General features: G+C 51.4%; 3 protein-coding genes and 1 pseudogene across 4 annotated transcripts in view; 3 read left to right on the forward strand and 1 right to left on the reverse strand.

Annotated features, from left to right (window-relative positions):
- LOC308050575 (olfactory receptor 14J1-like) overlaps nt 1-27,823 on the forward strand; it is a gene marked incomplete at its 5' end in the record, with an annotated part of 296,725 nt that overhangs the window by 119,081 nt on the left and 149,821 nt on the right. The window lies entirely within an intron of this gene.
- LOC308050640 (olfactory receptor 14C36-like) lies at nt 437-1,372 on the forward strand (the record flags this gene model as incomplete). The annotated part of the gene is made up of 1 exon (XM_080360798.1): nt 437-1,372. The coding sequence occupies one exon, from the start codon at nt 437-439 to the stop codon at nt 1,370-1,372; it is 936 nt and encodes a 311-aa protein (XP_080216924.1).
- LOC308050641 (olfactory receptor 14A16-like) lies at nt 9,704-10,659 on the reverse strand (annotated as a pseudogene). The gene has a single exon. The product of its transcript is annotated as an olfactory receptor 14A16-like (transcript).
- On the forward strand, nt 23,146-24,078 carry LOC308050642 (olfactory receptor 14J1-like; the record flags this gene model as incomplete). Its single annotated transcript, XM_080360799.1, has 1 exon — nt 23,146-24,078. One exon carries the CDS (start codon nt 23,146-23,148, stop codon nt 24,076-24,078), a length of 933 nt encoding a protein of 310 aa, XP_080216925.1.

Raw genomic sequence — 27,823 nt, forward strand, 5'->3', positions numbered from 1 at the left:
CTTTGTTTTATCTGAAAGCCCTATAGAGGAGCAAAGAGATGCTGTGCAGAGAAAATAAAGGGTTTTTGAAAGGAGTCGTGGGTGTCATTGGCCAAACATGGGGTGCTCAGCCCTTAGGAAAGGTGATACATGTTGTGGCTCCATCTGACAAAGCTGAACCCCAGTTTGGTCCCCTGCCCCCCATTCCCATGGCCCCTGGTGCAGAGCAGGGCTGACTCCTCGGCAGCCAGTGGACACAGGCCCTGCTCCTCACGGTACCTCCAGCCAGCACCACCCAGGGCTCAGACACCGAGCTGGAGGAAGGTCTGGAAAAGGACAAGGGGGTGGAGCAGGGGAGAGTGTGTGAGAAATGGCTTTGATTTTGCTCAGAGAAATCTCCCCTATCTAGTCACTGTCTCATCTTCTTTGGTCATTGCTCTGTGTCCAGAGGCTGCAGATGTCCAACAGCAGCTCCATCACCCAGTTCCTCCTCCTGCCGTTCACAGACACACGGGAGCTGCAGCTCTTGCACTTCTGGCTCTTCCTGGGCATCTACCTGGCTGCCCTCCTGGGCAACGGCCTCATCATCACCACCATAGCCTGGGACCAGCACCTCCACACCCCCATGTACTTCTTCCTGCTCAACCTCGCCCTCCTCGACCTGGGCTCCACCTCCACCACTCTCCCCAAGTCTATGGCCAATTCTCTGTGGGACAGCAGGAACATCTCTTACATAGGATGTGCTGCACAGGTCTTCCATGTATCTTTCTTCTTTGGTGCAGAGTATTCTCTTCTCACCATCATGTCGTACGACCGCTACGTTGCCATCTGCAAACCCCTGCACTACGGGACCCTCCTGGGCAGCAGAGCTTGTGTCCACATGGCAGCAGCTGCCTGGGCCACTGGGTTTCTCTATTCTCTGCTGCACACGGCCAATACATTTTCACTGCCCCTGTGCAAGGGCAATGCTCTGGGCCAGTTCTTCTGTGAAATCCCCCAGATCCTCAAGCTCTCCTGCTCACACTCCTACCTCAGGGAACTTGGGGTTATCATGTTTAGTGCATCTTTTTTTGAGGGATGTTTTTTGTTCATTGTGGTGTCCTATGTGCAGATCTTGAGGGCCGTGCTGAGGATCCCCTCTGAGCAGGGACGGCACAAAGCCTTTTCCACCTGCCTCCCTCACCTGGCCGTGGTCTCCCTGTTCATCAGCACTGGCATGTTTGCCTACCTGAAGCCCCCCTCCATCTCCTCTCCATCCCTGGACCTGTTAGTGTCTGTTCTGTACTCGGTGGTGCCTCCAGCAGTGAACCCCCTCATCTACAGCATGAGGAACCAGGAGCTGAAAGTGGCGCTGAAGAAGCTGGTTCAGTCATTTTTCTTTCAGCAACAATGAGTTACTCATGTCTCTTCAGAAGTGGCTTCCAGTTCATCTCAGAAATCTCCTGTGCATTGAGCATTTCATCTGTGATAACCATGTTTGTCAAGGAATTTCTTCACCCACGACACTTCTCCAGAGCAGTGACTCAGAGGCCTGTCTACCTGTTTCTGGGGCCCTGGTACAGCTGGTGTCCTGTGTCACATCTCTGTAATACAGGTGTGGACCCATTTTGACATCACTGTATTTCTGAAATTGGGGCCATCTTTTTGAAACACCCCACAAAAGGGGATTTCCTCAGTCTCAGTATTTGGGGCTCGGGCTCTTCTTCCAAAGCTGTGGTCAGCCTGAATAAATTTCCCCCACAAGGCCATGCTGCTGTGCTTGTGTTTTTCATGGCTCAGGGGAGGACATGGGGCACCATGTTACGTCATGGTGCTGGTCTGAGTGTCCATCTGTGGCTGCCCAGTGTTCCTGGAGATGGTGAAGGACCTTCCGTGATCTGCCTTGGACTGTCTCGCTGTGGTTTCCAGGCACCACAGCCTGCTCCCTGTGCTCTGTGCTTCAACAGGGGAATGAATGACCCACAGAACCCTGTTTCTGCATTCCCCAGCTCAGGGCAGGCTGCTCTGTCACTGCGGTAGCAGGAGCAGCATGAAGAGCTCCTGGCCAGGAGTCGTGTGCTGATGAGAGGGGCTGGCACAGGAGGAAACCAGAGCAGAGGACAAAGTGAGGCTGGCCTTGCTTCCATCATGCCATGGCTGGCCCCAGCACTTAGGCTGATAGGCTGATCCCCCTCTCTGTCCCACTCCATCTATCTATCCACCCATCTGTCCATCCATCCATCCCAGTACTCCATCTGAGAGAGCTGCCCCCTGCCCCATCACGTTTCTCATCCCAAAGAGATCATATAATAATTTAAGTTGGGAGAGACTCTCAAGATCATTGAGTCCAATTATTAACCTAACTCTGGCACTAAACCATGTCCCTAAGAACCTCATCTATATGTCTTTTAAACACCTCCAGGGATGGTCACTCAACCACTCCTTGGGCAGCCTGTTCCAATGCGTGACAAACTCTTCCATGAAGAAACTTTTCCTAATATATGAACTGAATATTCCCAGGTGCAACTTGAGGCCTTTTCCTCTCCTTTTATCACTTGCTACATTGGAGAATAGACCAAGACCCTCCATGTTCCAACCTCCTTTCAGGTAGCTGCAGACAGCTATAAGGTCTCCCCACAGCCTTCTTCTCTCCAGGCTAAACAACCCCAGTTACCTCCACTGCTCCCCATCTGACTTGTTCTCCAGACCCCTCACCAGCTTAGTTGCCCTTCTCTGAACTCACTCCAGCACCCCAAGGTCTTTCTTGTAGTGAGGGGCCCAAAACTGAACACAGGATTTGAGGTGCTGCCTCACCAGTGCCAAGAACAGAGGGATGATCACTTGCCTAGTCCTGCAGGCCACACTATTCCTGATGCTTGCTGGGATGCTGGGGGCCTTCTTGGCCACCCGGGCACACGCTGGCTCATGTTCTGTCACTGTCCATCAACACCCCCAGGGCCTTTTCCATTGGGCAGATTTCCAGCCGCTCTTCCCTGAGCCCGTAGTGCTGCCTGGGGTTGTTGTGACCCAAGTGCAGGACCCAGCACTTGGCATGAAATTGAACAAGTCCAAGAGTTGGATTGTTCACCTGGGAGAGAGTAACACTGAGTGCAAGTGTAGATTGGGAGAGAGCAGCTGGAGAGCAGCCCTGCAGAAAGGGATCTGGCGTGATGGTTGGCCACAGGGTCAACAGGAGGCAACACTGTCCAACAGCAGTCAAGACGGTAAACGGCATCCTGGGGTGCATCAAACACAGTATGGCCATGTGGTCAAAAGAGCTGACTATGCTGCTGTATTCAGCATTAGTGCGGCCTCACCTTGAGAGCTGTCTGCAGTTCTGCGACCCACATATAATTACAACCAGGATGTAAAGGTCCCTGAATGCATCTAGACCATCCCTAAGCCCATTGGAGGCCCTTAGTAAGAGTTCCTCTCTCCAAATATCCAGCCCAGCTTGTTGCTGCATGAACAACCAGGAGAAACTGCCCCTGGACCCTCATTCCAGACCCCATCTCCTCCACCCCACACAGGCAGTGCTCTCCCCCTTGGCACTGAGGTGGTTCCAGGGACCCAAGAGACACCTGTAGGAGGAGATGTTGGGTGGGGATATGGTGTCCTTCAGTGCTCCTCATGGTACCTCCTGCTGGGCTTTGTGCCACTGGTCACAACCCTCTGAGCCTGGATGTTCAGCCAGTTCTCAGTGGTGCTGAGCAGGAACATGCCCACGAGCACATTGGGCTGCACTGGGAGGAGCGTGGCCACCCAGACAAGGGCAGTTATTGCCCATCGTGACTCAGCACTGGTGTGGTCACATCTGGAGCCGAGTGTCCCAGTGTGAGGTTCCCCATTCTGGAGGAACGGGAGGAGCTGTCGTGTGGCCAGAGAAAGTCTGGGTCACGTGTGGAGATGTTGAGAGACCCAAACTGCTTTAGCCTGGTGAAGGGGAGCCTGAGGAAACGTGCTGTTTCTACTGAAATTGGGTTGATTTTCTTCATGCATTTTGAACCTCTCTCCTTCACAGCCAGTGCAGTCTTTTGTTTAGATTTACTATGAGAATAATGAGATAACGCTGTTTCTTCCCTGGGATAGAGTTCATTTTGTCTTTTAGCAGCTTTACTGTGTTTGCCATTTGCTATGAAAGGAATGTCAGAACTCACTGGTATCTTGGCTGTTGTCAGGGAAACCAAGGACTTCTTTGGCCATCCAGCTGTGGATGCAGATTGGCAGGAGGGGACACAGACAGGACAGCACCTAGATTGACATGCAGGCTCATCAATGAAATAATCCCTATGATTAGTGCCATGCTCAGTCTAAAGCTGGAGCCGGCTTTTGGGCTTGTTACATCCGTTACTTTGGGTTTTCCAGCTGGTTTGGTCAGTTCCATTCAGAAGTTTCATCCTGTCAGGAGTTCGAGGTCAGTTCGGCCTTTTGCCGTTCTGCCATTTTGCCGTTGGCCTTTGGGCCTTTCTGCCTGTTGCCCTTTTGCTCTCTCTTGCTGGGATGGGCTGTTCAGGACCAAGGTGCTCCCTTCTGCAGGACTGGCTGCTCCGTGTGACTGGAGTTACACGGGGGATGGCACTGAGTATATTTTCTTAATTTCATTTATCTATTTCTATTTAATTTACCTGGACTATTGTCAGTGAAACTAAGGACTTCTCTGGAGTGCAGCTGCAGGTGCAAATTGGTAGGAGGGGACACAGACAAGACAACACATTGATTGACATCCAGGTCAATCAACAAGCTATTCTCTACCATTAGTGTCATCCTCACTATAAAGCTGGAGGTGTATTTTCCTGCCCGTTAGTTTTGGTTTTCCGGCTACACTGGTTAGCTCTGTTTGGAAGTTCCATTCTATTGGGAGTTCATTGTTAGTTCAGTTTTACGATGTTTTCCAGTTTTTCAGTTGGCCCTTGGGCCTCTCTGCCTTTTGCACTTGTACTTTCTCTTGCCTGGATCAGCTGTTCAGGACCAGGGTGCTCTCTTCTTTTGGGCTGCCTGTTCAGCACAACTGGAGTTCTATGGGGGATTGCACTGAGTGTCATATACTTTACTTTGTGTATTTTAGTATAAGTATAATATTACTAGTAGCGTATTATTTTCATTGTCTTATTATTTTTTTTTTCTAAATCCACAAGTTTCTCTCTTCCTATTCAGTTGTCTCCCTTATCCCACTTGGGGACTGGGAGCAGGATGTGAGCAGCTCTCATGGTCTTAGTTGGTGGGTGTGGCAAAACCATGACAAGAAAGGGCAGTAGTAGCTTCAGAAATCTTGAAAATCACTTTCCAAGATGATGGGAGCAGAGAAACAGCATGAGGAAGGAAACCATCAGAAACTGCAGCTCTGGAGGTCCAGAGTGGAGCTCAGGATAAACAAATGTCATTCTGAGCGCAGTGCTGTGGTCATTCAGAGAGACTCAGGATCAGCCATGACTTTGTGTTTCCAGGAACAGCTGGTGAGGATGGAGAGACAGCAGCACAGGTGGGGACACACTGGGCTGAGAACAAGGTGGGGAAGCGCATGGGGTGTCTGCAGCCTGTAGGGAAACAGCCACAGGCCTGGGACAGTGCAGGATGGACCATGGTGGACATGGCCAAGGGCGCTGGCAAGGCTGGATGTCCCTGAAAGAGCCAAGGTCTTTGTCCCCTTGGCTATGGCTGATGTCCCTGCCAGCGAGGCCTAAGAGAAGACACATGGTTGTCATGGCCATGGCACCCCATTGCCTCCTTGCACCCCCAGGGAGTGTCACACCATTGTCCTGCACTGGGCATCGCACTCCCCACAGCCCCAGGAAGAGCCCTGAGCCACACGGGAGGGACAGGATCTCCCTTCCAGGGGCAGGGGCTCAAGGCTTGGCCATTGTCCTTCATCAGACAAACCAAGGGCTTTCTCAGCATCAGAGCTGCTGCACTTTGCCTGTGCCTGATGCAATCACTGCCTCCAATTACCTGCTCTAACGAGTCCCTGGGAGGCTTTGTCAGTAACAGCCCTCAGTGGGGCCCATTAATGCTTCAAGGTACTTTGGAGTTTGTTCTGGCTTGGACTTCTTGAGCAGATTCTTCAGTCTGTGCTTGGTATCTGAGGTTTATGGACTCAGCACCAAATACACCATGGGGCTCATTAAAACACAGAAAGCCCTAATGAGTGATGTTGCTTTCTGTAATTTCCTTCACATCTTCCAGACTTGTAGAACTAACTGGAGAGGTTTCAATGGGACACTTGCTGATGAAGATTTCAAAGAAGATTACATAAGATGGGGTTTTTTCTTTCAATGGTATTTTCTCTCATTTTTTCAGTGTATGGAAGAAGTGACAGCAGCATTCTACACTGGACATTGATCCTGAGGATCTCCTGAAGACATCTGGACAGGCAGGAGAACAGTCCCTGAGGCTGGACACTGTATGGACAACCTGGCTCCTCACCCCCAACCCCAGTCTGCCGGTTCCCTCATTGGCCACCAGAGATTGCATCACTTTTCCTCCATCAGACTTCTCCACTGAGCTCTGCAGGAGATGCTGCAGCTCCTGTGCACCAGCTCCACCTGCTCTCCTGTGCAAACACTGCACAGTTCAATCAACAGCAAAACACTTTCCTCAGCTGTGTGTGTAAGTGGATCTGATGAGGTCCAGCATCCACAAGGGACACCCACACAAGAACTGCTTTAGACAGAGAGACAGGAGAGGATAGAAATAAACACAATGAACATGTTGACTGCCATGTCGATTAGAGCTCTGAAGAACGGGGCAAGTTTGTAACTCCCTGAAGCTCAAAGCAGAAACCAGACAGTTGAGAGGCCACTGAATGAGCAAAGAGCAAGTGGAGGAGAAACCTGAGAGCACTGGGAAGGGCAAACGTCCAGACAGGGCTGGAAAGTTGTCCTTGGACAGGGATATTTAATCAGGAGAGGTGGGGACTCCTGAATGACGAGGGAGATGAAATCATAAAGTCTTGGTAATAGAAGTACAGGGGAAGACCAGTATTTCTTCTCCTACCCTTAATACATCTTTCATCAGCTGTCTCACCGTGAACAGCAAGGGCCATTTTAGGGGCCCAGTGTACCTGAGGTGCTGTCCTGGTGTTGGCATCTATCACACAGGACCTGGGGAGACCAGAGCACCGTGCAGTGCAGGTGGAGCCTGGGCAGTGGTTCCCGGGGCATCTACACTGGCACCAGGTGTTTGTGTCCCTGCAGCTGAAGACATTTGTGTCCTGAATCCATCCCCAGCTCTGGAGAATTCTTTCCTTTGCAAAGAAAGGGACTCCTCATGCAAAGACTTTAAAATAGCTAAATAAATAAATAAGTAAATAAGAAAACAAATAAATAAATAAATAAATTAGTAAATCAGTAAATAAATAAGTAAAAAAGTAAATAAGAATATAAGTAAGTAAATAAGTAAATAAACAAGTAAATAAACAAGTAAATAAAGAGACAAATACATAAGTAAATACATAAATACTTAAATACATACATGAATAAGAAGAAAGAAAGAAAGAAAGAAAGAAAGAAAGAAAGAAAGAAAGAAAGAAAGAAAGAAAGAAAGAAAGAAAGAGAAGGAAAGTTTACACCTTCCTTTGCTTTGGATCTTTGACTTCAGTTCTTATTTTAATTTTCATTGACATCAACTGACATCTGATGGGCCTGCAGGCATGAAGCCAAGATCATGTTGTGTCTTGCACTGTGCCCCATGCCCTCTGAACCTGCCCTGCCCAGGACTCCTCACACGTTGCCCAGAGCGAGTCACACTGAGGTGTTGGCTGGTTCACTGACTGGGATGTTCATTAAGATGGTCACCTGCTGAAAATGTGCTCCACGACATAATGAAGAGGCAGAATAAAGCCATAGGACAGTGTTGGTCCCAGTACTCATCACTGAGGGATGCCACTAGAAACTGGCTGAACACAGGACTTTGTACCACTGATGATGTTCGGGTTTGGTCATGCTGCCAACTCCCCACCCATCACAACATCCACATCTACATCCCAGATCTCACCAATCTGCTCTAAGGCACCACAGCAGACCATGTCTGGGGCCTTGCAAAACTCCATGTACTCAACATGCCTTTCTTTCCCCTGCCCATTTGGGTTCAACAATTCCTTCCTTGTCCTTCAAATGCCTGGAGATCCCTGCAGGAGAATGTGGCCCGTCACCCTCCTGGGGACAGACGTAGGCTGAGCAGCCTGTCGTTCTCCCAGTTCTCCTTCCTGCCATTCCTGAAGATGGGTTTGACGTCTGCCTTTCTGAGGGACCTCTGAACCTCTCTGATCACTCTGGCACTTCTGAGACCACAATCCAGAATTTCCCACAGGGAAAGAGGGGCAGGTGTAGGACTGTGTAGAACAGCATGTGATGGGGATGGCAAAGGTGATGGAGTGAACAGGGACATTTGCAATGAGTTGTCCAAGGGAGCTGAGATGAATCTCACTGTGCCACTGGGGTTTGTCTTTGGAGTCACACACAGAAGTATCAGGGTTCTGTCAGGTGTCCACATCTGAGCTGGCCCTGTGGACTCTTAAAACACCTTGAAATATTCAGGGACAGACAATTTCCCTTATACACAGAGACAAAGAGCCAGTGTCTGTCTGGCCTCATGTTCCTATTCCCAAAGGTTGGGAGGCACCTCAGCCCGGTGGTGAGTTGCCATGTTTTACATTTATCTTTTATGTCCCTCATCATCATTAGGAGTGGACATTGGTTCAAGGAAGCACATTCCAGTGCTGCTTTCTGCTGGTTTCCTATGGGAAAACCAACATGATGAGACCTCAATGAACTGTCTGTCTCACAGGTCTTAATGGAACCCCAAGGAATAGCTGATGGTGCTTGTTCTCATTCATGTTCATCTTACCTCACATACATGATGTACACGCTCACATCCCATCTGTACAATGTAAACATGAACCTCTGACCTACTCATACAGTGTAATTCCATGGAGAGACAAAGACCTCTGAGCTGGGGTGAGAGGCCAGTGCTGGAAATGGTGGTTGTGAGGGGCCAGTCCATGGTGATTGACCTGGGGCTCCTTCCACGGGGTGTCCAGTGCACAGGGGCACAGCCCAGCCCTGCTCTGCTGGTCCTGCAGGTCTCTGGCAGGAGCCTGGCTGTGAGAGGACACTGCTGTGTGACAGCCCTGCACACGCACATTGTTCAGCTGTACTCTGGTGTTTAAATCTGTGGCCATTTTCTTGGGCATGTTCTTGACAGAAATTTTAAGAAGTCCGAAGTCTTCTGACACTGTCCTAAGAAGATCGCTGTTCTTTATGGAATTACTTTTACAAAGACCATCTCTGTCACAGCAGTGCCCATTGCCTGTCCCTGCCTGCGCCCACAGCACTGACACACAGCAGGACGGTGACCAAGCTGCCAGAGCACTCAGGCCTTGCACCAACACCAGGGATGAGAAGGAGAGTGTGGAGTGGAACCAGAACAGCTCTGGAAGAACAAGCGCTGCTGCTCCCTGGCAGGGCTGTCACGATGGACTCTTTTACCCTTCACCCATCACAGGAAGTGTCCCTGCAGCTCCAAAAGGCCTTCCAGGAAGGATTTAGTGAAAATCAAGTCACTACAGGAGCCTTTACTTTGTATAAATACACACAGATCATGGCTCCTCATTTACACAACCAGGGGTTATAAAAGAAAAGCAGACAGTGTTTTAGCAAGGGGAAGACAACATTATCAGAATAAAAAAATGCCAACAACAACAGCAAATACAGATGACAAGCTGGACTTGTAGCAAGTTACATTTAAACTTCTATGTAGAAGCAGATGAGCAGTTTATTGCCTCAGAAAACACTCAGTTAAGAGTTTCCACAGGGCATCCTTGAGCTCCTGGTTCCTCATGCTGTAGATGAGGGGGTTCACTGCTGGAGGCACCACCGAGTAAAGAACTGACACCACCAGGTCTAAGGATGGAGAAGAGCTGGAAGGGGGCTTCAGGTGGGCAAACATGACAGTGCTGAGGAACAGAGAGACCACGGCCAGGTGAGGGAGGCAGGTGGAAAAGGCTTTGTGGCGTCCCTGCTCAGAGGGGATCCTCAGCACGGCCCTCAAGATCTGCACATAGGACACCACAATGAACACAAAACACACAAATGATAAACAGACAGTGACTACAATAAGCCCTAGTTCCCTGAGGTAGGAGTGTGAGCAGGAGAGCTTGAGGATCTGGGGGATTTCACAGAAGAACTGGCCCAGGGCATTGCCCTTGCACAGGGGCAGTGAAAATGTATTGGCCGTGTGCAGCAGAGCATTGAGAAACCCAGTGGCCCAGGCAGCTGCTGCCATGTGGACACAAGCTCTGCTGCCCAGGAGGGTCCCGTAGTGCAGGGGTTTGCAGATGGCAATGTAGCGGTCGTAGGACATGATGGTGAGGAGCCAATACTCGGTTGAAATGGAAAAGAGAAACAAAAATAGCTGCACAACACATCCTATGTAAGAGATGGCCCTGGTGTCCCAGAGGGAATTGGCCATGGACTTGGGGACAATGGTGGAGATGGAGCCCAGGTCGAGGAGGGCGAGGTTGAGCAGGAAGAAGTACATGGGGGTGTGGAGGTGCTGGTCCCAGGCTATGGTGGTGATGATGAGGCCGTTGCCCAGGAGGGCAGCCAGGTAGATGCCCAGGAAGAGCCAGAAGTGCAAGAGCTGCAGCTCCCGTGTGTCTGTGAATGGCAGGAGGAGGAACTGGGTGATGGAGCTGCTGTTGGACATTGGCTGCCTGTGGGCATGTGGACCTGTGCAATGAGGAAAACGCAGTGACAAGTTAGAGAATAAACAGGCTGTTTCTCATGCAATACAACTTCACTGATGGAGGGATGTTTCAGCTCATTCTCTCTTTCTACTAACTGAGAAAAACTGTTCATCACTGTTTAAAACGCAGCTTGGGCATCTGGTTTCCATGAACAGACCTTTGAGGTAAGATTCACTGAACTCGTTTCAGAACAAAAACTGACCCACATCTCCACCCCAACCCCAGAGAGCAAGAGCACCAGGGACAGGTGGAGAAACAGGGAAGGACACTGCAGTGCTACCAGAAAATAAAGCAAGGACAGAAAGGCAGACGGGCATGCTGTGGAACCTTCTCCTTACCCGTCTGTGCTGCTGCTACTCACATAATGAAACTGTAGAGCAAGTACTTTTAGCACCTTTTTTGTGTACCACGTTCTAGGAACTCTTCACCTGGTGGTCCAGCTGCTGAGGTGGAGACTCGTGACCTGGATCCCATGGCTTTGGGGCAGAGGGTCTGCTGGGGAGGAGAGGAGACCAGGGGTTGCACTGGGAAATGTGTCTGCACTGGAAAGGATGTGAGAGACGTTCCTAAATCCCATCCCCACCATTTAACTCGTCCTGCCCATGTCTGTCCTGCCTGCAGCTGTGTGTCTGTCCCTGGTTTGCTCCCTGTCAGTGTCACAGACCCCGTCCCACGCGCTGTGTGCTCAGCTCTGTCCTGCTCACACCTCCTGGCACTGCCCAGGGGCAGCTCTGTGTGTGCAGGGGCTCAGGAGCAGCTCAGACACGTCCTAATGAGAACTGGGCTCTGAGCGTCTTCTCCAAAGAGAGAAATAAATCCCCATCTCCCACTGCACACCCAGACGAGCAAGAGTGGAAAACTGAAAGCACAGACTCCTTCCCTTGTGGCTGTTGCTGAATCAATGCTGTTGTTCAGAAGGACCCTGTGCCATGTCTGTGGGAGGATCTGGAGCTCTGAGCAGCCCTGACCCACACAGCCCCTTTCAGCTCCACAAGCTCCCTGCCTGCCCTGCCGGGGGTCGCTCCTTCCCCCCACAGCTGCTGCCATGGGATCTCCCGGGCAGGCTGAGCGCTGACCCTGGCAGGCGGCAGAGTCCCTGCCCGGCACAGCCCTGGGGTGCAGGGACCCTGCTCTGCAGGACAGCCCTGGGCACCCCTGGGTGCTCACCCGGCTTCACAGCTGTTCAACATGGCCTGACAAGAGCCCCGTCCTTACAGATCCCACAAGCTGTGCCTGCGCCAGTTTCAGGAGATGCCTCCAGGAGCTGCAGCTGCACTGCCCTGCACCAGAGACCTACCATGGCAAGGGCTGCAAAGGTTTCTCCTCCAGTGAGCTCTCAGTCATCCTCCAGTACTGACCACCTTTAATCTCTCTCTGCCTTGCTCGTCTGCTGAGATCCCCAGGCAGAGCCCTCAGCCCTGCTGCATGTGCAGAGGAGCTGCTCCTGGGCAGAGCTGTCTCTCTGCAGCGCTGCCGCTGCCATGAGCTCCCTGTGTCCCAGGAGCCCAGCCCAGCTCAGCAGCACAGGAGCAGCACAAGGCGCTTTAATGACCCCTCTGGTGAGTTTGGTGCTGAGCCCATGGACCTCAGACCCTGAGGGGAAGTTGAAGAAACTTCTCAAGAAGTCAAAGTCACATTCAAACTCCAAAGTTTCTTGTAATATTAATGGGTCCCACTGAGGGAACCTACTGAGAAACAATATCCCGGTTTGGTTAGAGAAGAAAACTGGAGGTCAAGAAAAGCACAGTAAAGGTGGCTCTGATGCTGAGGAAACCTGGTTGTGTTTCTTTAACCAAAAGCCAAGCCCTGACCGCCAGCCCTGCGAAGGCAGATCCTGTCCCTCCCACCTTGCCCGGGCCATTCCTGGGACAGTGTGATGTGGGGCTGTGCAAGGCCAAGGGCAGGACTATGGTCCCACACCTCCCAGGTTCCTGGCTGGGGACAAGGAGGCCGTGAGGCCCCTGTGCTGCAAGGACAAGGTGTCTCCTCACAGCCATCAGAGGTGCAGACAACAGCCACAGCCAAGGGGAGAAGGAGCTCATGTCTGGTGGGGCTTTCAGCCTCTTTCCATCCCGTGATCATCTCCACGACAGCCTGTCCTGTGCTGTGGCATCCCCTGCACCTCTGTTCCTGCAGGCTGGAGACATCCCCCCTGCTGTCCCACCTTGCTCTTGTCTGAGCATCTTCCTTCCTTTGCTGAGATCTCTCCATCCTCCCCAGCTGCTCCTTGAAGCACAAAGCCTTGGGCTGATGCAGACTCCCTCTGCTGACCTGCTCCACCACAGCACTGCCCTTCCATCACATTCCTTTCTGCTCATGGCCAGCCTGGACCTCCCCAGCTGCACTTGGGGCCATTATTTCTTTCTCATGCTCTTTCCCACTATGAAGAAACCTCCACCACCTCTGAAACCGCCCTTCAAGCACTCTCAGGCTACTCTTGCACTGCTGCAGCCTCCCCAGCACGGCTGGGCTGAAGCAGCCCAGGTCCCTCAGCACCCCACACCATGTGCACAAGGTGCTGAACCTGCCTTGGCACAGCCCTGCACTCTCCAGTCCCTCCCTGCTTCTCCAAACTGGGAAGCCACACACTGGCACACACCCGTGTGTGTGGGTCACACCAGTGCTGAACCGAATGGGATGAGAACTGCAGGTGTCTGGGTCCCCACGCTCCTCCTCACGCAGCCCCGTGTGCAGCTGCCTTGTTCATGGTGAGCGTGCACCACGGGCTGCTGTGGGGACCTTGTAGTGCCCAGGCCCTTCTCCTCAGGGTCACTGCTCAGCATGCCAGGTCCTGCTCTGTCCTGACGGATTGGTTTATTGTGCCACCCTGACACATAACTGGCCACTTCCCCTTATCAACCTTCAGATCTTTCAGATGGGTGAATTCCAGATTTCCTCAAAGCTGTGTCTCTTCCTGGACAGAAGAGGTGCTTCCAGCATCAGTGAGTGGCTCAGATTGGGCAAGGAGTGGGTTCATCTTGGAGCAGCTGAAATCGTCTCTGTCTGACATATAATCAAACTCCTGCTGTCTTCTCAGAGAGGTGACAACTGTAGCACACCCACACTCACCCCCAGTTCCAAGTCTTTGCCATGTAAACCCTGGTACAGGGTGACAACATGTTCGGTGTTACAAAATAATTGATCATGAAGAAATGGAAAAGATCTTCTGTCAGCAGCCTGAGGAATTCTGCAGTCAATGAGCAGGTTCCTATGGGAAACTGTAATTACCCTGGCATTCATTGACCAGTGAAAGCTGTAGGTGCCGATATTCTAGAAGATCTTGGGACAACTTCTTAACGTGGCTGCCTGGTGGGCCAACAAGGGTGCTGCTCACCTGAATCTGTAACTGGGAAACAAGGAAGAGCTGTTGAGGGATGTGATCATCGGTGTCCACCTTGGCTGTTGTGACCAGGACACAGTGGGGTCCCAGGCACCAGAGGGGAGGGAGGAAGGCCAGCAGCAGAGCACAGGCTGGTGGAGTCCAGAGGAGAAGACTTTGACATACTAGGGAATGGTGGCCTATTTGGTGACATGGAGGTTGCTCTGAAGGGTGAAGGAGCTCAGGAAAACTGATCAGCCTTACAGGACAGCCTGCTCCAAGTACAAGAATGATCTCTTCAAATACTGGTGAAAAGAACCATTTATCTCATGAGACTGTTTACCTGAACTGCTGGAGCTCTAGGGCAAAAGGCAGCACACAGGAGGTGGGAGCAGGGGAAGCTGCAAAGGAGGAATTTAGAAACCTTGGCAATGGATGTGGGGATGATGACAAAGCTCCCCTGGACTTGATACCTGTACGGGAAGGGCAGCAAGATGAGCTGACACAGCTTCACTTGCAGTAAGAGAATAGACAGGGTGAACGTGGGTCTGCTGCTCAACTTCTTAAGAGTAGAATCAGAGAGCACTGATGTTCTTCATGGCTTCTTTGCCTCCATCTTCACCAGCAAGGTCTCCTGGGACTTGGTTCCTGAAGGCAGGAGTCTGGAGAACACCCAGCAGTGGATGGGGCTCAAGTCAGGGGTGACCTGAGCAAACTCAGACACCGTTACAGAACAGGAGATGGGTCACTTGACCAGCTCCTGAATACAAGTATCGCTGTGCTGTGGCACCTGAGATTGCCAGGAACACCCACCTCTTGGTCCAGAGGAGTGTGACTCCTCTTGAGGTGTCCTGGCCTGTCTCCTCACTCACATGCTGATTTAGTTACACACTTTTCTGACATATTCAGTCTTTATCAGGAGATGCAACACATCAATATGAACTGGACGTTGCTGATGCCACCTGTTCTGGAAAGGGAGGGAAGGGCAAGCAGGGACGGAATTTAAAGAAATTTGGATTTATTGCCATATATTATGGAAATGCTCTCTGTTTGGTATTCCTGAAATCTCTCTAATCATCCACACCAGCCTTGAAACCTTTAGGAAAATGATGCACAGAGCCTTGGCTTGTAAGAGCATTTTCTATGCTAGTGAGCCCTCTGGTGCCATGATCATGAACTGCAGATACTGAAACAATGAACAAACCTCTAATGAAGCAAAAGGCAGAATCAATCCCCAGGTTTCTGAGGGTGTTTGGGACCCCATGAAGGGCCATCACTGACACAGCTGTGAAGGAAACAACCAGAGCAGGTCCCTGTCCCTGGGGGCTGGTGAAGGAGAGACTTGGAGACACTGGTTCCAGGTGGTGAGGGCCATGTGGAGGTGGCTCTGATGCCATGTCAGCCCTTGATGCTTTTTCATCACCAGAATGGCTGAGCCCTGACCCCTGGGACCTGATAGATCTTTCTCCAATGTTTTTCAAGGCTTTTCCTGTGGTCAGTGTGAGGGTTTTGTGTTTTGGCGGTGGTGTTTATGTCAAGTGCTGTTGCTTTAACTGCAAGGCTCTGGATTCCTGTGGAGCTGGAAATGCCTGTGAGCTCCTCACAACTCATCCAGTTTCTTTCATACACCTGGCAAAGGTCTACCAGTCACCTCAGTGTCCCAGTCCCAAACTTGCTCGAATCCCCTATTTGTATCCATACCCATCACTGCAGGAGGTTCATGGATCCACCAGGCTCATGGATGATTCCTGAGGACCATCCAAGTGTGGGCAGTATGAGAGAAGAGCAGAGCAGGGTCAGCTCATGGGCCATGACTGAGCACAGTCACCCCAGCAGCAGCCGTTCCCCATCTCCCAGGCACAGCCATGCCCACAGCATGCCAATGGCACTGCCATACATGATTAGCCCAAGAGAGGCCTTTCTTCCTTCCGTATTCCCAGGAAGATCTTCCTCCCGTTCCTCCTCCACCTGCAGACATCAACTGCTTTCCATTGCTGGGCTCAGACATGGCTGGAAGGGTTCACTGAAGCCATCAGCCATCTTATTGCTTCTCCCTGACATGCCCTGACCCTCTCCCACATCTACAATGGCCAATCACAGCTGCTCAGGTTTCCCGCTCTTCAGAAGAGGCCTCGAGCTTCTTGGCTCTTCCTGGTGCTTATTATGAACTTCCTCGCTCTCTCCAGAGTTCATGGTTACATTTCTTGTCCATAACAGCCCTTTATGACCATGTTTCACTAAATGGTTGTGTTTGTATGATCATTTGTGCAGAAAGGGCAGTCACAGGACAGCACCCAATATGTCAAACTGATGCCGAGTGAAATGCCGTAAAGCCCCGATGAGTTTCCCCTGTGTCTGTGTCTCTCCTGGAAGGAGTCTGTCCCGAGAAGGGGATCCAGCTCCTGCCACTCTCAGCAGAGGCACATAAGCAGTGTCCATCACTTGGGGACACAAAGGGTGATGTTTGCCAGACCACCCGTCATCTGAACCACTTAGATGTGTGCTTGTGGATGGGGTATGGAGCCTTATAGTGCAAATACCTATTTAACTGTCATTGCCAGAGGGGCTACCACAGATGCAGAGTACTATTTTACAGATATTTAAATATAAGCATGTTAAACTTTTATTTTTCTTTAAAAACTGACATTCCTAGGCAAATTACACAAACACCTGAAGGACTTTTCATGCTTTTAACATGATTATCCACAAAAGCCGCACCAGCTTTGCATCTCAGGAAATGGGATCCAGAGTCCAAGGGCAGGATGGTTTGGGCTCTGTGCTGGGATCTGGAAACTGAAACGTGCTCCCATCTCCCAGTCTCCTGCCCTCCTCAGTGAGGGTGTGAGACATTCTGCCAGCGAGGGCTGAACTCACAGCCATGACCAGTATCTTATGTCCAACTGCAGCCAATGGTGTCCTGCCAGCTCAAGATTGGAGCTTTCATTGCTGGAGGTGTTTAAAAGACGTGGAGATGTGGCAATTTGGGACATGATTTAGTGGTGGTCTTGGCAATGTTTGCCTTACGGTTGGACTCAATGTTCTTAAGGGTCTTTTACAGCCTAAATGATTCTATGATTCTCTGATTCTATGATTTGGGTTGAAACCATTTCAGTTCCATCACCTCCAGCTTCCCTCAGAGGCGGCTGTTGTGTGGCACAACTGTCCTGGCTCTCCAGGCAGGTTGGGCACTGGGTTGGTGCCTGCATTGGCAGTTTTCCCCTTCCTGGGGTAAAAGGCTGTTGAGCAGAGACCGTTGTAGAGATTTGGGTCACAGGGGTTTGCAGCAATCCTGTCAAACTCTGAGCAGGATGAGCTTTGGAGCCCAGGAAAAATGGAGATGCTCTGAAGGATGTTTGTGAACAGTGGTGCTGTCACTAGTAACAGTAACAGGGAACTCCTCATTCTCACTGATAATGATGATGATTTAAATCTCTTTAATTTCAGTTCTAACAGTCATTCTTGCTTTTCCAAACATCTACTACACCTCAGCAGTTGTGTCTTGAAAGGATTTCTTAGAACAATGCTTTTTTCTCTCACTTCTTCTTTGTTTTAATCATTTAAAGAGTACACCTCTTGGACAGAATTACCCCCAAATTGTGCTTCTTTCATTATTTTTCTACCTTTTCATTATTTCTTATGTGATGTGATGTGGAGGTTGCATAGGAGAACAGTTTCTTTTTGAGACAAAGAAGGCTAAGGAACAGATCCCAGGTCAGTGTAAAGGCCCAAAGGAAGCCAGAATCTGTATGTGTGTGCACTGACACACACTGTCACCTGCATTTCCAGTCTCTGCAGTCCCAACCGTGCAGCAGAGTCTGGAGTTCTGAGCTCTCTCATCTGCCCTGCGTGACACATGTAAAATGGAGCTACCCCAGTCCCATGGCTGGTTTTGATTCTCTTCACAGCCTGAAGCACCACATGGGTCAGGAGACGAGCCAGGATACCCAACCAGGACTCACATACCCTTCACGTAGATTTTAGGTGTTCCCTGGCATCTCGGCAGACATGTCACGCTGATATCTGGGTGCAAGGAGCTGGTCAAGTGCCTCGTCTCCATTTCTATAATGATGGATTTGTGTCTGGCTGATGTGCAGACTCTGTGCATGGATGCTGATACCTCTTGAACAACCTGCTCTGAAAGGGTTAACAACACTGGCTGTTCTTTCTGGAGAGGCATTAGGACAGCAAAAAATAAGATCTTGGCTCCAGGCAGAAGAAAAAGGATGGAAAAGATGTGGTCAGGACTGTTCGAGGGCACTTGTAAAGCAGCCCTGCACCTCATGTGAATTACTTCTGTGATCTGGGAGAACCTGAGAGCTCTCCCTAATTTGTAAACATGAAGGGGAAGGATGGACAGCATCATTCAGGATCAAAGTGACCTCAGGAGGTGTCTTGACCAACCTCCTGCTCACAGCAGGGTCAGACCAGATTGCTCAGGGCTTTATCCAAACACATCTTGGTCACTTTCTGGGACAGAGTGAGTGTGCACTCCTGGGAAACAGCTTCCAGTGCTGGACTGTCCTCAGGACTGGAAAGTTTCTCCCTTTCTACAGCACCTATCCAAGACCAACCATTCAGATTGCTTTTTACCCATCTACTTGCACACTGACACAGACCATATGTCCTACTTTGGGCACGATAATATTTTGGGGGATGATGCTAGATTCCTTACTGACTTCAAGTTAACAGACCACCACTGCTCTGCCCACGTCCACAACCCTGTCCTTTCCTCACAGAAAGCAAAGAGGAATAACCTGCCCTGGGCAAACCCCGTCACGTTCTCTTCCAGACACCCAGAAATGGGGTCCCAGTGGCCATGCTCTGGGGCACAGCCCTTAGTTCCCCTGCTCACCCATGGGCCATTTTGAAAAGTGCACACACTGTGTGAGAGCTGCCAGTGCTCAAGGAGTCCCCCCAGTCTCCATGAGCTTTCCAAGATGGTGCAGAGTGGCCTCACTGTGACATGGTCCTGCTGTCCCAGCTCCTGGGATGCTGCCCCTGCTGTCCCATAGACTGGAGAGGATTGTGTTACTTCCAGTGACCCTGACTTGATCCACATACACTGCTGCTTGTTCTGACTCCAGTCACAGAGGCCTGGGAGACCTTGCTGGACAAGAGGGAGAACAAGAGGACATAGGGATTCTCACCTCTTTCTTTTATTAAGTTCATCAGTGGCCAGACAATGAGTTTGTTTCTCCTTTAACTGTTCCTGCAGTAGTAACAGCTCATTATGGGGCCCTTGAATTACCTTACAGGTCTGGGCTGAGTTCTGATCTGGCCTGTTGCTTTGCTTGGAGGCTGCTGTCCTTGAGACCAGATGAACTCCCTCCTGCCACCCAGCCTGGCAGTTCATTCCATCCGTGTCACAGCTCTGTCTGCAGCACTGACAGCTCCAGCTCCCCAGTCAGGTCCCTGGCTGAGGACATGGCCTCACATCTGGGCTGAACCACCCCAGCTGTGGCACCAGCCCAGCTCTGACCTGCCACAAGAAACCTGGTACCAAGTGTCCAAGAGTCCATGTGTGCAAAGGCTTTGAATCAGAGCACAGACATGACATGGCCAAAGATTGGTGAATGTCTCTCTAGACCTGGGAGTGTAAAATGAGAACAAAATGCCTGAAGTCATTCAACTGAAGATATTCCTCCCCCAGCTTGGAAGAATTAGATCCTTTGCTGTAATATTGCTGGTGTCCTGTCTAATAATGGGACAAGAAAAGTTGATTCTCATACGAATTCATGGTTTATTACAAAGAACAGAATGACGTGTCTCTTCAGAGGAGAGAGAATCAACATCACTGATTAATTGAGGTTGTTTCAAAGGATGTTCCAGTGGAGCTCAAGGGACACCTGGAGGAGCCCAGAGAGGACAGAGAAAGGGACATCATCAGGAGTACACATATCAGGAGTAGCCTGAGAGTGCTTGAAGGGCGGTTTCAGAGGTGGTGGAGGTTTCTTCATAGTGGGAAAGAGCATGAGAAAGAAATAATGGCCCCAAGTGCAGCTGGGGAGGTCCAGGCTGGCCATGAGCAGAAAGGAATGTGATGGAAGGGCAGTGCTGTGGTGGAGCAGGTCAGCAGAGGGAGTCTGCATCAGCCCAAGGCTTTGTGCTTCAAGGAGCAGCTGGGGAGGATGGAGAGATCTCAGCAAAGGAAGGAAGATGCTCAGACAAGAGCAAGGTGGGACAGCAGGGGGGATGTCTCCAGCCTGCAGGAACAGAGGTGCAGGGGATGCCACAGCACAGGACAGGCTGTCGTGGAGATGATCACAGGATGGAAAGAGGCTGAAAGCCCCACCAGACATGAGCTCCTTCTCCCCTTGGCTATGGCTGTTGTCTGCACCTCTGATGCCTGTGAGGAGACACCTTGTCCTTGCAGCACAGGGGTCTCATGGCCTCCTTGTACCCAGCCAGGAACCTGGGAGGTGTGGGACCATGGTCCTGCCCTTGGCCTTGCACAGCCCCACATCACACTGCCCCAGGAAGGGCCCTGGGCAACGTGGGAGGGACAGGATCTGCTTTCTAAAGGGGAGTCAAGGTTGGTCCTTTGGTTAATGAAATACATCCAGGTTTACTAAGCATCAGAGAGACTTTTACTTTGCTTTTCCTGATCTGTCATCACTGCCTCCAATTTTCTGCTCGAAAAAGACCCCTGGGACAGTTTCTCAGTAGGTTCCCTCAGTGGGACCCATTAACAGTACAAGAAACTTTGGAGTTTACATCTGACTTTGACTTCTTGAGAAGTTTCATCAACTTCCTCCAGGGTCTGAGGTTCATGGGCTCAGCACCAAACCCACAAGAGGGGTCATTAAAGCACCTTGGGCTGCTCCTGTGCTGCTGAGCTGGACTGGGCTCCTGGGACACAGGGAGCTCATGGCAGCGGCAGCGCTGCAGAGAGACAGCTCTGCCCAGGAGCAGCTCCTCTGCACACGCAGCAGGGCTGAGGGCTCTGCCTGCAGCACCGAGGGCACAGGAGCCAGGCAGAGAGAGATTAAAGGCAATGTGGGGTGGCTGGTTGCTGAGGATTCAATGAGACAAATCACAGTTCTAACATGGTAAGTCTCTGGCTGTAGAACAATGCAGCTGCATTTCCTGGAGGGAGACCTTAAGCTGGTACATCGCACAATTTACAGTTTTTCTTTCAGGTCTCTCTCACAGTATCTCTGTTGTAGAGGAGAAGAACACACTCCAGAGCAGGGCTTCCCTGCTGCACTGTCACAGGAACAGGGAATGACGAGAACTTCTGCTGAGGGTGGCTGCAGGGGGAGCACCCAGGGGTGCCCAGGGCTGTCCTGCAGAGCAGGGTCCCTGTCTGGGGGAGATCCCCATGGTGCTGTGGAGACAAGCTGTGAGGGGAAGGAACATCCCTGATAAGGGCAGGAAAGGTGCTTCTACTGTGAAGAGGGTGCTGTGTGGGTCGGTGCTGCTCACAGCTGCAGATCACCTGCAGGATTTTTCTAAGGTGATGACCCAATGACAAGATCAATGCAAGGATTACCAGACAGATAAGGAGCTTTCCTGAGCCTGTCTTTTCAGTTTCCTCTCCCAAGGGGTGGGGAGTGCAGGAAAAGATAAAATGAAAATGAGCTCTCATGCTTAAACAAGTCACTGAGACTCCTGAACTGCAACTCTGAGTGATCAGCACATGTGCCAGGAGGCTCATGACATCCCTTCCCCACCCCTCTGCCTGTGCACAGCACCTGCATCACCTTGGCTGGACCCGTCAGCCTTAGTCTGACCTGTCCTGTTTTCCAGCCTGCAGAGAGGAAGATGCCCACAGGCAGTGCCTGTGAACAGGCAGGATCTGTAGGGCCAGGGGGAGGGCACAGAGGGTGGGATGGTCTGTGAGCACTGACAGGGAACAGACATGGACAGGGAAACACCTCCCAGGGGAGAATCTCCAGGCAGCAGGGAAATGATCAGAAATGAGAGGAGCAGCACCAGAATTGTTATGGGAGGGAGAGCAGAGAAAAGTCCCTGTGACCCCCTGCAGGTCAGATCCCTCCTGTGAGCAGCCCCCTGGCCTCCTGTCCCACCCAGCAAAGCCTCTGCCCTCAGGGCCGGGGGCTCCAAGGCATGAAGCAGCTCCTGTGCAGCCAGAGCTCCAGTTCCTCTGCAGAGCACAGGGGCTGAGAGCAGCTGCCCGGCACTGTTGGTGTCTGGGAGGTGGCTGCACAGCTGGGGAAGGGGGATGCTGTCTGAGTGCCCGGCTGCCTCTGCCCTGGCCTCTCTCACCCCCACCCTCACCGCATTTTCCTTCTTGCTCCCCTGCTCTGGGTCACTGCTCTTGGGATCTTGTTCTTGCTGTCAGGCTCTCTGGGGATGGCAGTTTCAGGTGCAGAGTCACAGCCTGATCTTGTGGGTCCTTTCCTGCAGGTGTGTCCATGGGCACACGTGTCCCAGCTTTGCTCTGACCTGTGGGCTGTGGGTAATGCAGTCTGTGGGGCTGGGGAATGAGCTGTGTGTGTTTCTTTGGCTAAATGTGGGGTGCTGAGACCTTAGGAAAGGGTGAGACCTGTCATGGTCTGAGGTGGATCCCTCTGCTCTCAGCAGTGCCTGGTGGCTTTTCAGGGTAACATGGGAATGTGATCAGCCCCCATCTCAGAAAGGTGCCAGCCCAGGGCAGCTGGAGCAAGAGAGAGGGACAGAGCAGCTGCCCTCACTCTGCACTGACCCACAGGCACCCTCTGGTCTCGCAGGACTCGCTCTGTTCTCCCTGAGTGCAGCAGAAATGCTGAGGGTTTCTGACACCCAACAACACTCTGCAGTGAATATGGGGGATATGTAAAAAAACCTGGAACTCCTAAACTGCCTTCACCATCTCTGCTCCCTATCACTGGGAAAGCAAGTGCTGACAGCCCTTCTGTGTTAGCAGAACCAGGACAATCCCCAACGTTCCCTGCCCCACTCCTGCAGAGCTGGGCTGGCTTATCAACCTGACTTATTGGCCCTGCTCTTGGTTGCACATTTTCCAGCCCCAAGCAGGGCTGCAGCCACAGTGCTGAAAATGAGTGTCTGTGTGCGACAGGGGAGGGTCTATGGGAGTTGGTTTGATTTTTGTCAGAGAACTCTGCCCTGGATTCTCACTGTCTTTTTTTTTCTCATGACAGCGCCCCGTGCTCAGGAAAAGCAAATGTCCAAGAGCAGCTCCATCACCCAGTTCCTCCTCCTGCCCTTCACAGACACACAGGAGCTGCAGCTCTTGCACTTCTGGCTCTTCCTGGGCATCTACCTGGCTGCCCTCCTGGGCAACGGCCTCATCATCACCACCATAGCCTGGGACCAGCACCTGCACACCCCCATGTACTTCTTCCTCCTCCACCTCGCCCTCCTCGACCTGGGCTCCATCTCCACCATTGTCCCCAAATCCATGGCCAACTCTCTGTGGGACACCAGGGCCATTTCCTATGCAGGGTGTGCTGCACAACTCTTTCTGTTTGTCTTTTTAGTTTCAGCAGAGATTTATCTTCTCACTGTCATGTCGTACGACCGCTACGTTGCCATCTGCAAACCCCTGCACTACGGGACCCTCCTGGGCAGCAGAGCTTGTGTCCACATGGCAGCAGCTGCCTGGGCCACTGGGTTTCTCTATTCTCTGCTGCACACGGCCAATACATTTTCACTGCCCCTGTGCAAGGGCAATGCCCTGGGCCAGTTCTTCTGTGAAATCCCCCAGATCCTCAAGCTCTCCTGCTCACACTCTTACCTCAGGGAACTTGGGCTAATTATGATCAGTGTTTGTTTAGCATTTGTGTGTTTTGTGTTTATTATGGTGTCCTATGTGCAGATCTTGAGAGCTGTGCTGAGGATCCCCTCTGAGCAGGGACGGCACAAAGCCTTTTCCACCTGCCTCCCTCACCTGGCTGTGGTCTCCCTGTTCCTCAGCACTGGCACGTTTGCCAACCTGAAGCCCCCCTCCATCTCCTCCCCAATCCTGGACCTGGTGGTGTCTGTTCTGTACTCGCAGGTGCCTCCAGCAGTGAACCCCCTCATCTACAGCATGAGGAACCAGCAGCTCAAGGATGCCCTGCGCAAACTCTTATCCCTCTGGTTTCTGAAGCAATAAACTGGCCATCTTCTTTTATACAGGAGTTTTAATGTAGCTAATTACAAGCCCAGCCTGTCAACTGTTTTTTCTGGTGTTGTTGGTTGTTTTCTTATTGTGATAATGTTGTCAACCCCATTTCTAATTCACTGCTGGCTTTTCTTTTATAACTTTTGGATGCTTAAATGAGCAGCAGTGCTCTCCTTGTCTCTAAACAGAATAAAGGGCTCTTTAGTGACTTGTTTTTCACTATATTCTTCCTGCAAGGGCTTTTTGGAGCTGCAGGGACAGTTCCTGTGCGTGGGTGGAGGGTAAAACAGCTCTGGCATGTCAGCCCTGCCAGGGAGCAGCAGCGCTTGTTCTTCCAGAGCTGTTCTGGTTCCACTCCACACTCTCCTTCTCATCCCTGGTGTTGGTGCAAGGCCTGAGTGCTCTGGCAGCTTGGTCACCGTCCTGCTGTGTGTCAGTGCTGTGGGTGCAGGCAGGGACAGACAATGGGCACTGCTGTGACAGAGCTGGCCTCAGTAACAGTACTTGCACAAGGAAAAGTTATCTTCTTTGGGCAGTGCATGATGGTTTATATCTTCTTGCCAAGTTTCTCTCAAGCTTATTCCTACAGAAGTGGCCACAGATTCAAACACCAGAGTACAGCTGAACAGTGTGTGTGTGCAGGGCTGGCACACAGCAGTGTCCTCTCACAGCCAGGCTCCTGCCAGAGATCTGCAGGACCAGCAGAGCAGGGCTGGGCTGTGCCCCTGTGCACTGGACACCCCGTGGAAGGAGCCCCAGGTCAATCACCATGGACTGGCCCCTCACAACCACCATTTCCAGCACTGGCTTCTCATCCACAGAGGCTGTTTTCTCTCCATGGATGGACACTCAATGAATAGTTCAGAAGTCCATGTTTGCCTTGTACAAATGAGATGTGAGCACGCACATCATGTACGTGAGGTGACATGAACCTGAGTGAGCACAAACACCATCAACTATTCCTTTCCATTCCGTGAAGGACTGTGAGACAGACGAGGTCTTGAGGTCACTTCATATTGGGAGGAACAACCTATGGGAAATCAGCTGAATGCTGCACTGGGTTGTGCTTCCTTGAACTGAGCTCCCTGTGTCCATTCCTCATGATGTGGGACATGTCAGATGAGTGCAGAGCAGGTGACACAGCGCAGGGCTGAGGTGTTTCCCGTCCTTTGGGAGTGGCAACAGGAGGTTGGAGGGACACTGTGACTCCTGCCGCTGTGTGTAAAAGGGACAGACTCTGTCTCTGAGAGTCCCTGGGTGAACAAGGAGTCCTGAGACCAACTCAGATATGGATGCCTGACAGAATCTGATATTTCTGTATGTGATTCCATAGACAAATCCCACTGGATCAGTAAGATACATCTCAGCTGCCTTGAAAAGGAACATTGCAAGTGCTCCTGTCTGCTCTGTCACTCTTTCTTGTGATTCCAGATTGTGGTCTCATAAGTGTCAAGGAAACCAGAATGGCTCTTGGGTCTTTAGAAAACGCAGACCTCAAATCCATCTTCAGGAAGAGCAGGAATAGGAATGGGGAGAATAACAGGCTGGCCACCCTGCTTCCCTCCCTGGGAAGGGGATGGGACACGTCCTCCTGCAGCCATTTCCAGGAATGTGAGTGACAAGGAAGGGATTGCTGAACCCAAATGGACAGGGGAAAGAAAGGCATGTTGTGTACAGGGCGTTTGCAAGGCTCAGCCATGGTCTCCTTCTGGCCAGAGTGGTGCTGATGGGGCTCAAGAAGTGGATGCTGGGTGGGAAGTTGGCTGAACCATCCAGCACAAATATCACCAGTGATACGAAGTCCTGTGTGCAGCCAGTTACTGGTGTCATCCCTCAGTGACCAGCACTTGGACAACACTGTTGAGCATCTTTATTCTCCCCTTCTATGATGTAACCGAGTGAAGCCTTATTGCCTTTGAGGATGATGCAAACCTGGGTGGCGGCCTTGAGCAGCCTCACCTGGTTCACCCTGAGCAGGAGAGTGAGACAAGATGAGTGAGACAAGGGCTCCTTGCAAACCTGAGTTATTCTGTGATTTGACAGAATTTTTGCCTTGGGGAGGTTTCTGGAAAGAGAATAGGTGGAAGAATAGGGAAAAAAAAAAAAAAAAAAAAAAGTAAGGCAGAAGAAAAGATATGGAAGGTGTTAACGGAAGTACAGAAGTTCCAGTGAGGAGTGCTTTTCCCTCACAGTGTTAGTAGAAAATATATTTGACATATTTGAACAAGGTGAGGAAGAGATATGGGTGTCTACAGCCTGTGGGAAAGAGGGGCAGGGGTAGGAATGTATAGAACATGCTTCAGTCTGTTGAGGTCCTGAGTGCTAAGGAGGTGGAAGGCTGGGTGTGGTATTATGAGATCAGTTGTGTCTCACACACTCATAATCCAGTCAGAATCCTGTGGGTGTGAAGGGGACAGTGGGGTCAGTTCTGTGTCTGGAGGTGACAGCCCAGCAGCAGGGACATGGCTGGGAAAGAACCTCTGCCCAAGGGCCCACAGGTCTTACCCAGCAAGACAGACGGGTTGTCATGTCCATCCCACCTGAGAACATGACGGGACATGGGCAGGGACATGGTCGTGTCTGTCAGAGAAGCTGAAAGAACAGCAGCACTCATGGGATTTAGAAGATCATGGGGAGGTGACTTCTCTATGGTCAGGTAAAAAAACACAAGAAGCCTGATAATGGGATTCTCTGCATGAAGAGCAGTTTCTGAGGTGGCTGAGCTTCCCTTGGTAGTGGGAAGAGGAAGGAAAGACAAAAAAATGTCAGAAAGTACAGCTTGGAAGGTGAGGAATGGATATGAGGAGGAAGAAATGTCATTGGAAGGGCAGTGCTGTGGGGCAAGAGGTGACCCAGAGGGAGCTGGATCAGCCCATGGTTTGTGTTCCAAAGAGCAGCCGGTGAGGGTGCAGACACAGCAGTGAAGGTGCAGAAATGCTGGGTGAGAGCAGGTGGGAAGCGAGATGGGTGTCTGCAGCCTGCAAGGAAAGAGGGGCAGGGGCAGCACCGTGTGGAACAGCCTGTGGTGGAGATGGCAAAGGGCGCTGTAAGGCTGGAAGGGACCCACAGAACCCAGATCTGTGTCCCCTTGGCCAGGGCAGTTGTCTCTGCCACTGACCCCAGGAGCAGACATGTTGTCCTCATGGCACTGGGGCCTCGCTGCCTCCTTGCAGCCCCATGGGGAAGCTGGAAGTTGTTGTCCCAGTGTTGTCCTTCCCTGGGCCTTGCACACCCACATCCCACGGTCCCAGGAAGAGCCCTGAGCTGTGTGTGAGGGACAGGATCCCCCTGCCCATTGCCTGGAGGTCATGGCTTCTCCTTTCTGCTTCAGAAAGCAAACCAAGGGGTTTCTGAGCATCAGAGCTGAAGAAAAGACTCAAAGGAGACCTCATGGTGACTACAGCTTCCTCACAAGGGGAGAAGGAGGGGAAGGCACTGATCTCTTCTCTGCGGTCACCAATGTCAGAAAACAAGGGAATGGAAGAAGGGTGTGCCAGGGGAGGGTCAGGTTGGACATGAGGAAAAGATTCTTCCCCCAGAGGTGCTGGATACTGAACAGGCTCCCCAGGGAGGTGTCACGGCCCCAACCTGACAGTGTTTAAGAAGAGACTGGACAACGTCCTCACACACACGGGGTGACCTGTGGGGTGTCCTGTGCAGGGACAGCAGTTGGACTCCATGATCCTTGTGGGTCCTTTCAACTCAGGACATTCCATGCTTCCATGAAATACTAGGT

This window comes from Nesoenas mayeri, assembly GCF_963082525.1.
Source record: "Nesoenas mayeri genome assembly, chromosome: 29".
Classification (NCBI taxonomy): domain Eukaryota; kingdom Metazoa; phylum Chordata; class Aves; order Columbiformes; family Columbidae; genus Nesoenas; species Nesoenas mayeri.